This window comes from Erythranthe guttata, chromosome 1 (assembly GCF_056151865.1).
Source record: "Erythranthe guttata isolate IM_541 chromosome 1, IM_541, whole genome shotgun sequence".
Classification (NCBI taxonomy): Eukaryota; Viridiplantae; Streptophyta; class Magnoliopsida; order Lamiales; family Phrymaceae; genus Erythranthe; species Erythranthe guttata.
In genome coordinates, this window is record NC_142533.1 from 1,935,699 (window position 1) to 1,949,434 (window position 13,736).

Consider the following 13,736-nt stretch of genomic DNA (forward strand, 5'->3'; position numbering starts at 1 on the left):
GCATATATCTTTAATAAATGATATACCTAATAAACAAAAACAATATATAAATTCAAGAAAATAGATAGTATTATATATGTATTTAATGTTGTTTAAGGTTGTCTGAAAGTTAGGTTAACTTCCTACCTTGATCACTCTTGTCACCATGAACATTCCAGTATCTCAATGCAACTACACATGCTAGTGTATTAATAAGCAACCGATCGTCGGAGAGTTGATTATTTGAAATCCATTCGATACTTGACGGAAATTGAGGAATATTTCGTCCTTGAAAATCTCGTATAAATTACAAAAATCTCCCTCCTGTTTGTGTAATTACGACTATCCATGATCAACTATAAATTTTCTTACACGTCCACCCTTGCGATTTCAAATTTAGTGGAATATTCTAGATTATATGGAATACTCTCAATTTTTGACCCGTTTTATTGTTGGCCGAAAACCTACACGCAAGTGCACGTATCGTACAAGTAATATAGTGGACAATTAAGTCCGGATATCGAACCCACAGGGAATATTTAATTATCTAATCCTAGACGCTAAATTCTACCAATTATTATCAAGCCCACCCTACACAGTCGACTTTAGAGAGAATTAACTAAAATAAATTAAAAAGCAAATTAAAACGACAAAGCAAGAAAGCAAATTAAACACGAAGATTTATCAGAGTAAACGAGCCTAGGATTTTATTCTTCCCCCTATGTGATTATTACTCCCCCAATTCCTTCAATTATGCAAGCAATTAACCCGGATTATTAACCTGAGATGCTAAAATAATCATAACCCGCTTCCGCGTGTATTACGATTCTAATACTCTAGATTCAATTACTATATTCCTATGCAATTAATTCTAGAACACAGCATAAAGCACAAATCTCAATAATGGCTACCTAAGAGATTAACTATATTCCTATGTTAATAACACAAAAGCTCTTCTACCACAGTTCTAATTATTAACCCGATCTTCCGATTCATGCGATTAACAATAACATAAAAGCGCATAAAGTGGCCAGTTTCATGAACTTAATAAAACAAGTAGAAGAAATAATCCGGAATTTAAACTTGCATAAAATCATAGAATTGGGTTCATAAATCCCACATAGGGTTCCAAATAAAATCCTAGAAATAAGAAAATTAGCTACTCATGATTAAAGGAAAAACACGAATAAAATAAGTCATAAACGATAAATCTATGCTTAGAGTCTTCGAATTCTTCGTCTTCGTTATTGCTTTGTTGCTCTCCAAATTGCGTAAAAAAAAATCCCCAATTGTGTGCTTGGGTTGGTCTTATATAGGGTGAAGAACTTGGGGAAGAAGCCAGTTTCCTTGTGCAATTAAAATCCCTTTACTGTGCAACTTCGGAATCTCGGACGGGGGTCCCACAATTTGCACTAAAACTGGGACGGGGGTCCGAGCTTTAAATCTTCAGAATTTTGATATTTTCACTTTTGACCCATATTTTCGCCAAAATTGCAGTTTTGACCCCATACTTTTCCAATTCTTCAATTAGTACCTAAAATACAATAAATAAACTTTTTAAGCACCAATTATCGTTAAAACACACCAAAAGCTCAAATAAAAAGGTACGATAAAGTGTAAAAATATACACTTAACACACCCCCAAACTTGAACTTTTGCTTGTCCTCAAGCAAAATCTACCAATAAGCAAATAACTCAACGATAACATCTCATCACATAGATCAATGATCAACTTCACGTTTTCAGAACTTGTAATTATAATGACAATTCTTAGACATTCGCAAGCTCAAAATTCAACAACACTTAGTCACTCACCATTACCAAAAACCACAATTCATACAATTGCTTCAAGCATCCAATATTTGCAAATTAAAGATAGAAAGAATTTATACTTACATGCATATGCTTGACTCCAAATACTCACAAAATTATTCTACTCTACTAATATCGAACATTAAGCTATTGGGATCATTGGGGCTTTGTGGCTTTCAATTGATAGGCTCTTTGGTTCGAGGTAGGAAATATGTGTATATGTGGCTATTCTTCTTGAATTTAGGTGATTACGCCAAAATTTGAAAGATAGGCGTTTGAATTGGTTGATGTGTTTTCTATGTATTTATATTTTTTTGGTATGTCCATACAATAGTTGTTATCCAATAGTTGTTATGCTGCCCAATTTTTTGTTTAATTTATGAATTTATGGTCATTTATTTGTATTTTCAGGAAGACTGGAAAGAGTATACGAAGAGTGTATTAATGATGGAAAATATCAAAGCACGGCCGATCAATAGCTTGTGAAAGAGCACAATATTTTTTTTTCTAAGTGTTTATGTAATTCAAGATTCATATATGTACTGTTGACTTGGTATTTAATTTTATGTAGACTTTAATTTTAAAACTGCCATGTAATTTGATTTAGTAGTTCAATTGTTTTAGTGAAATTAATAATTATTTACAGGTAATTTATTGTATAAAATTATCTATATATATATATATATAACTGTACAGTAACATTTGCGACGAATATAATAATTTGTGTCGCAAAGAAAATTCGCCGATGCACTATATTTCATCGCAAATCTTGTTTTGGTAGAATTAAATTTTGCGACGAATAGTACAAATTCGTCGCAACTATTGGCGACGAACAGAGAAATATAGTCGCAAATATTTGCGACGATATACCTATTTCGTCGCTAATATAATATTATTTTATTTTGTTGAAAATTTTACGTTGCGACGAAAACATAAAAACGTCTCAAAAAACGGGGACGATAGTGTAGACATAAACGTCGCAAACAAAAAAATCTAATTTATTAGATAAAATCGACTTCTGGCGACGAAAATGGAATTCGTCGCCCGTCGGGCGACGAAATGTTGATTTCGTCGCAGTCTTTGCGACGGGAACATTGGCGTCGAATTTGGACCCCCATTGCGACGAAATGGTAATCGTCGCAATCGTCCTAATTTCGTCGCAAGAGTCCTATTTTCGTCACAATTTTTCGTCGCCTGTGGCCGGTTTTCTACTAGTGAGCTTCCACTCCTCAACCCATGATCTGCAAGAAAACTAACTACAAGAACACTCAAGAACATGGGTTAGTGGGTGAGTTTAGTAGTTAAAATAATATCCACAATTTAACCCACTAAGCACGACTTAGCCCACTAAGTATTATACTTAGCCCTCTGAGTCATAACTAAAATTTAGTTTGAAAGTAAGAGAGTTAAAAACACTTTGTGGAAATCCACGTGTTTCAACAACTATCCATCAACTATAAATTTTCTTACACGTCCACCCTTGCGATTTCAAATTTAGTGGAATATTCTAGATTATATGGAATACTCTCAATTTTGGACCCGTTTTATCCCATTTGAGGTTCACATTTTGAAATTAGATGATCATAAGACGTGTTTTTTGGATTGTATATATCAGATTGTAGTGCATAATATCAGAAACTGTATTTTTGCACAAAACGAGTACAAACTAGAGAACGTACATTCCACGGAGTCTAGATGATTATGTTGAATTTGACACCGTAAAAATGGAGATGTAAAAGAATTTATAGTTGAGGGATAGATGTAATTATCCAAACACGAGGGGTTTTTTCGTAATTTGACCATAACTCGAGGGCAATTATAATTTAACTTATTATAAATTGATTTTCAATTCAACGTTTTTGGCGAACTAGCTACTGTTGAATATTAAACTAAAAACACGACAAACTTTGTGACCTGGAGCACTGGGAATCAATGTTGCATATATTGATTGTTTATCGAGATATGTGTCATACATTTTGAAACATGATATATTATGTCTCATACAAGATTCGTGATCTGAAATATTAATATTCAATAGGATTTTGAAAATATAATATTGATATAGTAATTGTTATTTAATTAATGATGGATTAGTTAAAACTATATTTATATAATAATCAAATTAAATCCGATTTAATAATTTTGAGATCCACTAGCCAATAACAATATAATGGCGGACCCGTGATCTCCTTTTTCCATGCACATGCAAACAGACTTTTCACGATCAAGTTTGTTAGGGTTGCACCAAATGCCTTTACGTAACAGACTGTTACATTTTCCAAATATATTATATAGAATAGTATTAATTAATGTTGAAATCAATTATGTGAAGAAAAAGACACACACACACACTAAACAATTGCTAAAATCACGAGGCAATTATAATATAATAGGTAATCTGTAAGAAAATAAACATTGGCAGACGACCAATTTGAAACGCAACGAATATATTGTAACAATTTCCAACTGTCACCTTTTGACGTACTATACTTGTCGGCAGTTACTTAGATGCTACATATGATTATTTACGCTGGGAATTTCTCTTTCTATCTTTCTTTTTTTCTCTCTCTCACTCTCTCTCAGTGTATATATATATATATATATATATATATATATATATATATATATAGACACACACACTTAATTCCCAACTAGAACCATATATACACCAGTTATAACTTTTAAACTCTAATACAGAAAAATAAGAAAAAAATGCAAAGTCTCTCAGCAGGTTCACAGCTCAATTTGTTTAATGCATTTGGAAGATGCAGATTGGTCTCATCTACAACGCTTCGATATCTATCCTCCGAACGACGCACCAGTAAGTTTTCGCTATAACTTAACCGATTAATAGTATGTTTCATCATATGTATATATATATATATATATATATATATATATATATATATATATATATTATAGAAAGTTATAAGCTGCAAACTCCGAAGGGATCGTTTATTACTTCCCCTGCCGCAACTTGTTACGCGATTATGGAGACTAATGATCAAGATTGCATCGAATTTATTCAATACGTCGTTAAAAAATTCAATGGAGGAGGTATACTTTTTATAAATATTCTGTTTCGATTAATTGTGCGTGTGGAAAAAAAATGTTATATGTATTCTTTTAATTCTCAGCTCCGACGGTGTACCCTGTGGACATATACGCACGACTCTGGGCCGTTGATCGACTGGAACGACTTGGAATTTCGCGATTCTTTGAGCCAGAAATCAAGAGTTGTTTGGATCATGTATATAGGTATGTATATATACTAATATATTCAAATTGGTAATAACATATTAATTCATGAATTTAAGACTAATTTCTCAAGTTGTTGGATTATATATTCCAGGTTTTGGACAGAAAAGGGAGTTTTCAGTGCAAGAAATTCAGAGTTTTGTGACATTGATGATACATCCATGGGTATCAGACTTCTTAGGTTGCATGGATACAATATTACCCCAAGTACGTGAATTTTTTTTAAAAAAATAATAAATAAATAAACAAAAAAAAAAAGAATCTTAATCTTAGGATGGAAAATTAAAATGTTGTGACAGATGCATTGAGAACATTCAAGAACGGTGACGAGTTCACATGCTACGTCGGTCAAGGGTTCGAGTCACCGTCTCCGATATTTAATTTATATAGGGCTTCTCAAGTATCATTCCCAGGTGAACAATTCTTGAAGAAGCCAAAGAATTCTCATACAATTTTCTAAAACAAAAGCTAGACAAAAATGAACTTCTTGATAAATGGTTAATCTCCAAACATCTCCCTAGTGAGGTAATTAACTATATATAACTAGTATATTTTACGTAAATTACGAAATTAACCGATGATATATATATATAATGATTCTTTAAAACAGATAAAGTGTGGTTTGGAAATTCCATGGTATGCCAGCTTGCCTCGACTCGAGACTCGTTTCTATATCGAAAATTACGGTGCAGATGATATATGGATTGGCAAGTCATTGTATAGGATGCCGGAAATCAACGAAGAACGATACCTTGAGCTCGGGAAATTAGATTACAACAGATGTCAAGCCCAGCATCAGATGGAATGGAACCATATGCAGCAGTACTTAATATTTATACATAAAACTTAATTATAAAATTATTATACATATGATCTGCATATCTTTTAATTTATTAAATTTATTTTCGCAGATGGTACGAACATTCGAATCTTGAAGAATTTGGAGTAAGCAAAAAGGAACTGCTCCTCGCGTTTTTCGTTGCGAGTTCAAGCATATTTGAAACAGAGAGATACGGAGAAAGAATAGCTTGGGTTAAAACCAATATCCTCTCTAATATTCTTTCAAATCACTATTATTCCATCGACGATTCTTCGGAGCAAAGGACTGAATTATCGACAGAATTAAAAAATAAACAAGGCAGAAAATGGCAAGTCTCGAATATTTTTTCACACTTTAGTCCTAACTTCATCATCGTGTGTTCTTATATATTTATTTTTAATATATTCATTTTGTTGTTTTCAGGGGATATAGTTACACTAAGGTACACAGACTTATTGCAATCCTACTCGAAACGCTTCAAGAATCCACGACGCATGCACTAGATCGGACTGGCGTAGACGTTAGCGATCTATTACTTGATCTAGTAAGTTAAACCTTAAATCCCCTATAAATACGCGCGCGCGCACACACACACACACACACACACACACACACACACATGTATTCTGATAAGTAATGTCTGATATATATATGACATGTGCAGTGGGGGGCATGGTTAAAGAAGCTAACCGGGGAAGGAGATGAAGAAATCGAACAAGTGGAGCTAATTGTTGGAACATTGAATATTTGCGGTGGCCATATTTCGTCTAAAGACGATAAACTATCCCACGATGAATACACAACTCTCTGTCGACTCAGTAACAAAATCTGTGGCCAGCTTGCAGAATTTAAAAATGGAAATAAAAAGGTGAGAACTATCACTTAAAGACTTTCAATTATTTTTTTAAGCAACTTAAATTTGATATTAATACATTATACGTACAAATATACGTATAGGTAAACGACGCGAAACGGACAAAGAGTGAAATCGATAAGGACATGCAGCTGCTGTTGAAGTTAATACTACATCCAAACTCGAGCTGCAACTTAAGTAAAGATGTGAAGCAAACATTTTTCGTGATAGTTAGAGCACTTTATTACAAGGCGTATTTTGCTACCGAGCAAATCGACAGCCATATTTCCAAAGTGCTCTTTGAGAAAGTTGTCTAGTTCTCGTTATACTTTATTTCTACAGTCATCAAACCAAAGAGCAATAAGAAATAGAGCGATTTACAACATATTTCCCATTCTTCATATATATTTACTTATTGTAGGAATTTAGTGAAAAACTGATCGTTATTGTTAGCTGCTGCCCGCCGTTGGACGCGATAAAATCCATGCCTATAAATAATAATATATAAACAAATAAATTATCAAGCAAATTAAAAAAAAAATAAAAAAAAAATCAAAAATTTCGACAATTTAATTACCATTTTGTACTAGTTGTTGGCCAACACCCCATTTCCGAAGAGCGAGCACACACGCCAAGGTGCAAGAGATACGATCTTTAACGAGAAACGGGTGATCCGTACCCAAACCCCACGACCCGTCTGAATTCTGATTTTCCATTATCCAATCCAAGCACTGCGGGAAACAGGGACGCCGATCGATGTCGCCGCCACCGGAATATTCCATCGCCGGCTGTTGAGTGTAGATATTACACTCAATACGTTTACTTTACGTGGATCTTTTGTTTAGATTTAATTATATTTGTGCTTTAATTGATTGATTTTGTGTTTTATAGGTGAAAAACAAGAATTAGGTGTCCATGAAGAAAAAAGATCAAAAAGAAAGGAAAAAGTTGCAAATAAGGAAACAAATCAAATTGGAAGAAGGAATCTCGCAACAGCTTTGACAGTGTCCACTATTTCGAGCATATCTCTCTCATACGAACTCCGAATTAGGTGATTTTGGCGGCATTGGAAAGCTAATTTCAAGGGCTCCAAAACATTCCAAAATTCGGACTCCAACATGGCACAAATCGACGAACAAATCCTGATGGGGGGAAAGTGGCGGAAATTGATTCCTATTAGGTTTCTACTACTTCCTTATCAAGAAAAGCCTATAAAAGCAACAAGTCCCTACACCATAAGGAAAAAAAAAATTTACACCACAAAAAGCGAAGAACGAAGATCAACGAAGACTCAAGCATAGTTTTTCTTATTTTTTTTATTTATTCTATTTTTTTATCATAAGAATTACGAGTAGCTAAGCTTTTAATCTAGGATTTTATTTGAACCCTATGTGGTAATTCGAACCTATTTTTCTAATATTATGCAAGTTTAAATTCCTTGATTATTTCTTCTATTTGATCTTATTTAGCGCATGAACGTAGCTAATTTATGTTGCTATATGCTATTGTTAGAATTGATTGACAGATCGTTTTAATAATTAGAACAAGGATAGGAGAGCCTTCGAGTAGTTTTCACCGGATGAGTGTGTTAATTGCATGTGTTATCGTAGACATACAGATAATACCTTAGGTAGCCGTTTACGAGACTTGTTATTTAATGATTTATTCATACTACGTTTGCATAGACATATAGTGAATCGTTTATGAATAATAAACTCATAATACACGCGACAACGGGTTATGAGTAATTTCGTGTCTTGGGTTAATAATCGGGAATCGTAACTTGCATGATAGATGTTTAATTGGGTGAAGAATTATCGCATAGGGGGGAGATAAAATCCTAGATCCGTTTTATATTGATATTTTCTCGTATTTAATTGCTTTCTTAATTAGTTTAATTTATTTAGTTAATTAATTTGACAACCCTGCATAGGCTGGATAAAAATCATAATTATATTGTTAGGATTTGGTACTTAGGATTAAATAATTTGCGTATTCCATGTGGGATCGGCATCCGACTCTCACGAGTCCACTTTACTACTTGTTTACGATACGTGCACTTGCGTGTTGGTATTTACCACCCAACAAGTTTTTGGCGCCGTTGCCGGGGAATACGGCTAAATTATTTATTTATTCTAATATCAAATTTGAGCAATTTTTCTTACTTCCGCCATTTAATTTTAATTTTAATTTTTATTTTTAATTTTTAATTTTTTGTTGTTTTTTTTTTTTTTTTTGTTACATGTCTGGTTACAATGTTGGGGCACCTCAAACGGGATATGAATGGCTTCCATCTGACGAATACCTCCAAAACACCTATGATATGCCTCCGTTTTGTTCCGCATGTGGTGGAAATCATTATTCCGATCAATGTTGGGAATCGCCAAAAGCGACAAATTTCGTCGAAATTACCAATGGAGGTTATTGGAACACTTACACCAACACATACGAGCAAAGGTTTCAAGACCAAGATTTGAACGAGTTTCAACATAGAGAGCCACGATTTGATGATTTTCAAAATTATTATCCGATGCAGCAGCAGACCACTGATGAACAACTTGATTTGGTATCCCTTATTGCCGAATTCATGAAGTCCACTCAATTATCATTTCGAAACATGGAGTTACAACTGGAAGAGATGACGCTCAAATTAAAATCTGAGTCTCTTGAAAATATTCCAGACGAAATCGTCAATGGTTACATCAAAGAAAATTCGGGTGAAGCCTGCGATGAGAAAAATCTTCCATGTCCAGAAAATAGTGTCGATATGAGAGAAATGGAAATTACGAAGACACTTGAGCATGATGAATCTGAGAAGGCAATCGAGCTAAACCACGAAGATTCCTCAGAACAAGAGAAGAAGGAGATGGATGTAATGATTGAAGATATTCTAGTTGTGGACTCTGTCGTTGATCTAAATGTGGATTTGAAGGCATCAATAGTGGTTGATGAGAAGACTAATATTTTTGAGGTGGAGGTTATACGCAGACTGGAGATTTTTGTATACCGATTTGAGGGAGCGGGTGATGAAGATCCCATCTTGGCTTCGTACCGATTGATTACAACCAAAAAAGACTACAAGCTAAGGTGGACCGTGAAATATTGCAGTGCTATCCATGTATTGGTTGCAATTGAGGTGATAGAGCTCATGGATAGATGCGCAATCTACAAGGCTTTGGATTGGACATAACAATTTCAAGAAGCAAAGTCTGGCTAAAGACTTAAAATTTAGCGCTTCTCGGGAGGCAACCCGAGCTTTACTATTTTTCATATTTTTCTTTAATTTTATGTTTTATTTTTATTTTCTTAGGCATGCATTCTAATTAGTTTATTTGATTTCTTATTTTTAAGGTCGGAATTGCGATCGGGACGGTCATCTGAGAGACAGAGAGGGCATCTTCGCAAGAGGAAAATCAAATTTCTTTCCCACGAATTCTCACACCCCGAAGATAACGATTCCGACTAAAGCAGGTGTTTTCTATCCTTAAACTTTGTGCTAATTTCGTTGAGGGTAACGAAAATTTACAGTTTGGGGGTGAAAAAACATGTTTTTTTGTGCTTATTTGTTTTAGTTTGCATGCATTAGGTTTTATTTATTTTTATTGTTTTTATCGTTTTTTTCGGAATAAAAAAAATAAAAATAAAAACAATTGCTTGAGTCGAATGCATCGATGAGTTATAATGATGAGAGATGATCAATGTTTGATGATGAGATTGCTTGTTTTGTGTGATAATGATTAGATGTTTGTTTAGCTTTCGATTCAACGGAACTTAGAAACGAATTATTGCTAGGAATCACACTTTGTGCATTGTTTTGGTTGAATGTTTTGTATTTTAAATTTGGAGTTAATTTGTGTTAGATATGCTATGTTCGGTTTTAGACCTCACCTTAGAAAATTTATGATACGAAGTATTGAGTACGTAATGAGTGATTTGGGATATGATTTGGGCCTTCTTTGATCCGTTTGAGCCTTTCAAGCCGACTTTTTTATCGAAATTTTCCTTAAAACCTTGATATGAGCCTCGGAGAAAAGGTGTCCTTTCTTTTAGCCAATGTGTATAAGGTAGAATAGATGGAGATTCTTGAAAAATTACCCCTTGGAGTTCGGTTGAAAAATTTTATAAGGTCATTCTTCTTCCCCGAAAAAAAAAGAGAAAAAAAGAAAAGAAGAAGAAAAATATATATGTGTCTATTTTTCTAAAAAAAAAAAAAGAAAAAAAAAAAGAGAAGAAGAAGAGATTGGAAGGGAGAAGTAAGGACTAGTTGTTGAATTGTTTTGAAAGCTCGATATATTATCTTAAGAGGAAAAGTGGAGACTTTTGAACTCTTAAGAATCGAGTTTATTAAACTCCTTAGAGGTGACTTCATTGTTTCAAACGCTTATATTTCAAATTTTGGCGTAATCACCTCAATTCAAAAAGAATAGCCACATATACTCATATTTCCTACCTCGAACCAAAAAGCCTAACAATTGAAAGCCAAAAAGCCCCAATGATCCCAATAGCTTAATGTTCGATATTAGTAGAGTAATATATTTTGGTGAGTATTTGGAGTCAAACATATACATGTAAGCATAACTTTTTTCTATCTTTAATTTACAAATATTGGATGCTTGAAGCAACTGCATGATTTGTGGTTTTTGGCTATAGTAAGTGACTAAGTGCTTTTGAATTTTGAGCTTGCGAATGCCTAAGAATTTTCATCATAATTACAAGTTCTGAAAACGTGAAGTTGGTCATTAATCTATGTAATGAGATGCGGTAGTTGAGTTTTTTGCTTATTACGATTAGATTTTGCTTGAGGACAAGCAAAAGTTCAAGTTTGGGGGTGTGTTGAGTGTAGATATTACACTCAATACGTTTACTTTACGTGGATCTTTTGTTTAGATTTAATTAAATTTGTGCTTTAATTGATTGATTTTGTGTTTTATAGGTGAAAAACGAGAATTAGTTGTTCATGAAGGAAAAAAGATCAAAAAGAAAGGAAAAAGTTGCAAATAAGGAAACAAATCAAATTGGAAGAAGGAATCTCGCCACAACTTTGACAGTGTCCACTATTTCGAGCATATCTCTCTCATACGAACTCCGAATTAGGTGATTTTGGCGGCATTGGAAAGCTAATTTCAAGGGCTCCAAAACATTCCAAAATTCGGACTCCAACATGGCACAAATCGACGAACAAATCCTGATGGGGGGAAAGTGGCGGAAATTGATTCCTATTAGGTTTCTACTACTTCCTTATCAAGAAAAGCCTATAAAAGCAACAAGTCCCTACACCATAAGGAAAAAAAAAAATTTACACCACAAAAAGCGAAGAACGAAGATCAACGAAGACTCAAGCATAGTTTTTCTTATTTATTTTATTTATTCTATTTTTTTATCATAAGAATTACGAGTAGCTAAGCTTTTAATCTAGGATTTTATTTGAACCATATGTGGTAATTCGAACCTATTTTTCTAATATTATGCAAGTTTAAATTCCTTGATTATTTCTTCTATTTGATCTTATTTAGCGCATGAACGTAGCTAATTTATGTTGGTATATGTTATTGTTAGAATTGATTGACATATCGTTTTAATAATTAGAACAAGGATAGGAGAGCCTTCGAGTAGTTTTCACCGGATGAGTGTGTTAATTGCATGTGTTATCGTAGACATACAGATAATACCTTAGGTAGCCGTTTACGAGACTTGTTATTTAATGTTTTATTCATACTAGGTTTGCATAGACATATAGTGAATCGTTTATGAATAATAAACTCATAATACACGCGACAACGGGTTATGAGTAATTTCGTGTCTTGGGTTAATAATCGGGAATCGTAACTTGCATGATAGAGGTTTAATTGGGTGAAGAGTTATCGCATAGGGGAAGATAAAATCTTAGATCCGTTTTATATTGATATTTTCTCGTATTTAATTGCTTTCTTAATTAGTTTCAATTCCACAGTTTCCGCGAGCTATATCTAGTGTTGAACGACAAACTTTGTGACGTGTACCGGGATAAGTGTTTATAATTAGGGCAAATTACGGTCGCCCTCCTGAGATATGTTCAAATTACGAAAAAAACCCTTCATGTTTGAATAATTACAACTACTTTCCTCAACTATGTCTTGACGTAGACGTCCACCTTTAGGATGCCACATTTATCAACTGAAAATGTGTTTTTTTTGTAAGACAATACATAGTTGAGGGGTATGATTAATTATCCAAATACAAGGGGCTTTTTCGTAATTTAAGTTTACCTCAGGAGTGGTGAGTGTAGTTTGCACTTATAATTAGTGACATATTAGTACATACTAAAACCTCATGTGACCAAGCTTAGATATGTAATAAACTATAACAAAATCAAGATCTTCTAATAAAATAAGGGCAAATGGCAAAAAGGTTCATTATAGGGGACTTAAATGCACATTGGTCCACAAAAAAATCAGTATTTCAAATGAACCCAACCCCATGTCTTTAGTCCAAAATACCCTCCATAATATAATTCTTATCAATTCCATCAATTATGCTCTAACTTCCTTAATATTACACATTGACCACGGATTTAAACAAATATATCACATTAACCCCCAAAATAATAATTTTTTGAAAAAATATTTTTTTTTTCAAAAAATATTTTTTTTCGGGCTAGATTCCGGCGTTGACTTTTTTTTTTTGAAATTTTTTTTTTCTAAATTTTGTTTCCAGCCGGGCACCGGCGTTGACCTTTTTTTTTCTTAGAAAAAAATATTTTAGTTAATATTATTGTATTGGCTACTAAATTACTGTCTCAGACAATAATATTATTGTTTGGGACAATAATATTATGAATATTAGTTTCCCGAACAGTAATATTATTAATATTACTGTTTAGACAGTAAAATTACGGTTGGAGACAGTAATTTAGCAGCCAAGACAGTAATATTAATTAAAATAATTTTTTTTAAGAAAAATAATTCAAAAAAAAAAGTCAATTAACAGTTAAATTACTGTCTCCGACAGTTAAATTACTGTTGAAGACAGTAATTT

At 33.4% G+C, this 13,736-nt stretch overlaps 2 protein-coding genes across 2 annotated transcripts in view; one reads left to right on the forward strand and one right to left on the reverse strand.

The window, feature by feature from the left end:
• Positions 1 to 13,736, reverse strand: part of LOC148772560 (syn-copalyl diphosphate synthase TPS3, chloroplastic-like) — a 28,999-nt gene that overhangs the window by 3,454 nt on the left and 11,809 nt on the right. The gene's annotated exons all lie outside the window — the stretch shown is intronic.
• On the forward strand, positions 4,444 to 7,123 carry LOC105975321 (syn-copalyl diphosphate synthase TPS3, chloroplastic). Its single transcript, XM_088816048.1, is given in 11 exon segments — positions 4,444 to 4,612; positions 4,740 to 4,848; positions 4,929 to 5,049; positions 5,144 to 5,256; positions 5,349 to 5,465; positions 5,468 to 5,574; positions 5,660 to 5,871; positions 5,961 to 6,197; positions 6,293 to 6,413; positions 6,534 to 6,737; positions 6,827 to 7,123. Coding segments are annotated over 11 exon segments (1,623 nt in total). The 5' UTR covers positions 4,444 to 4,543; the 3' UTR covers positions 7,040 to 7,123.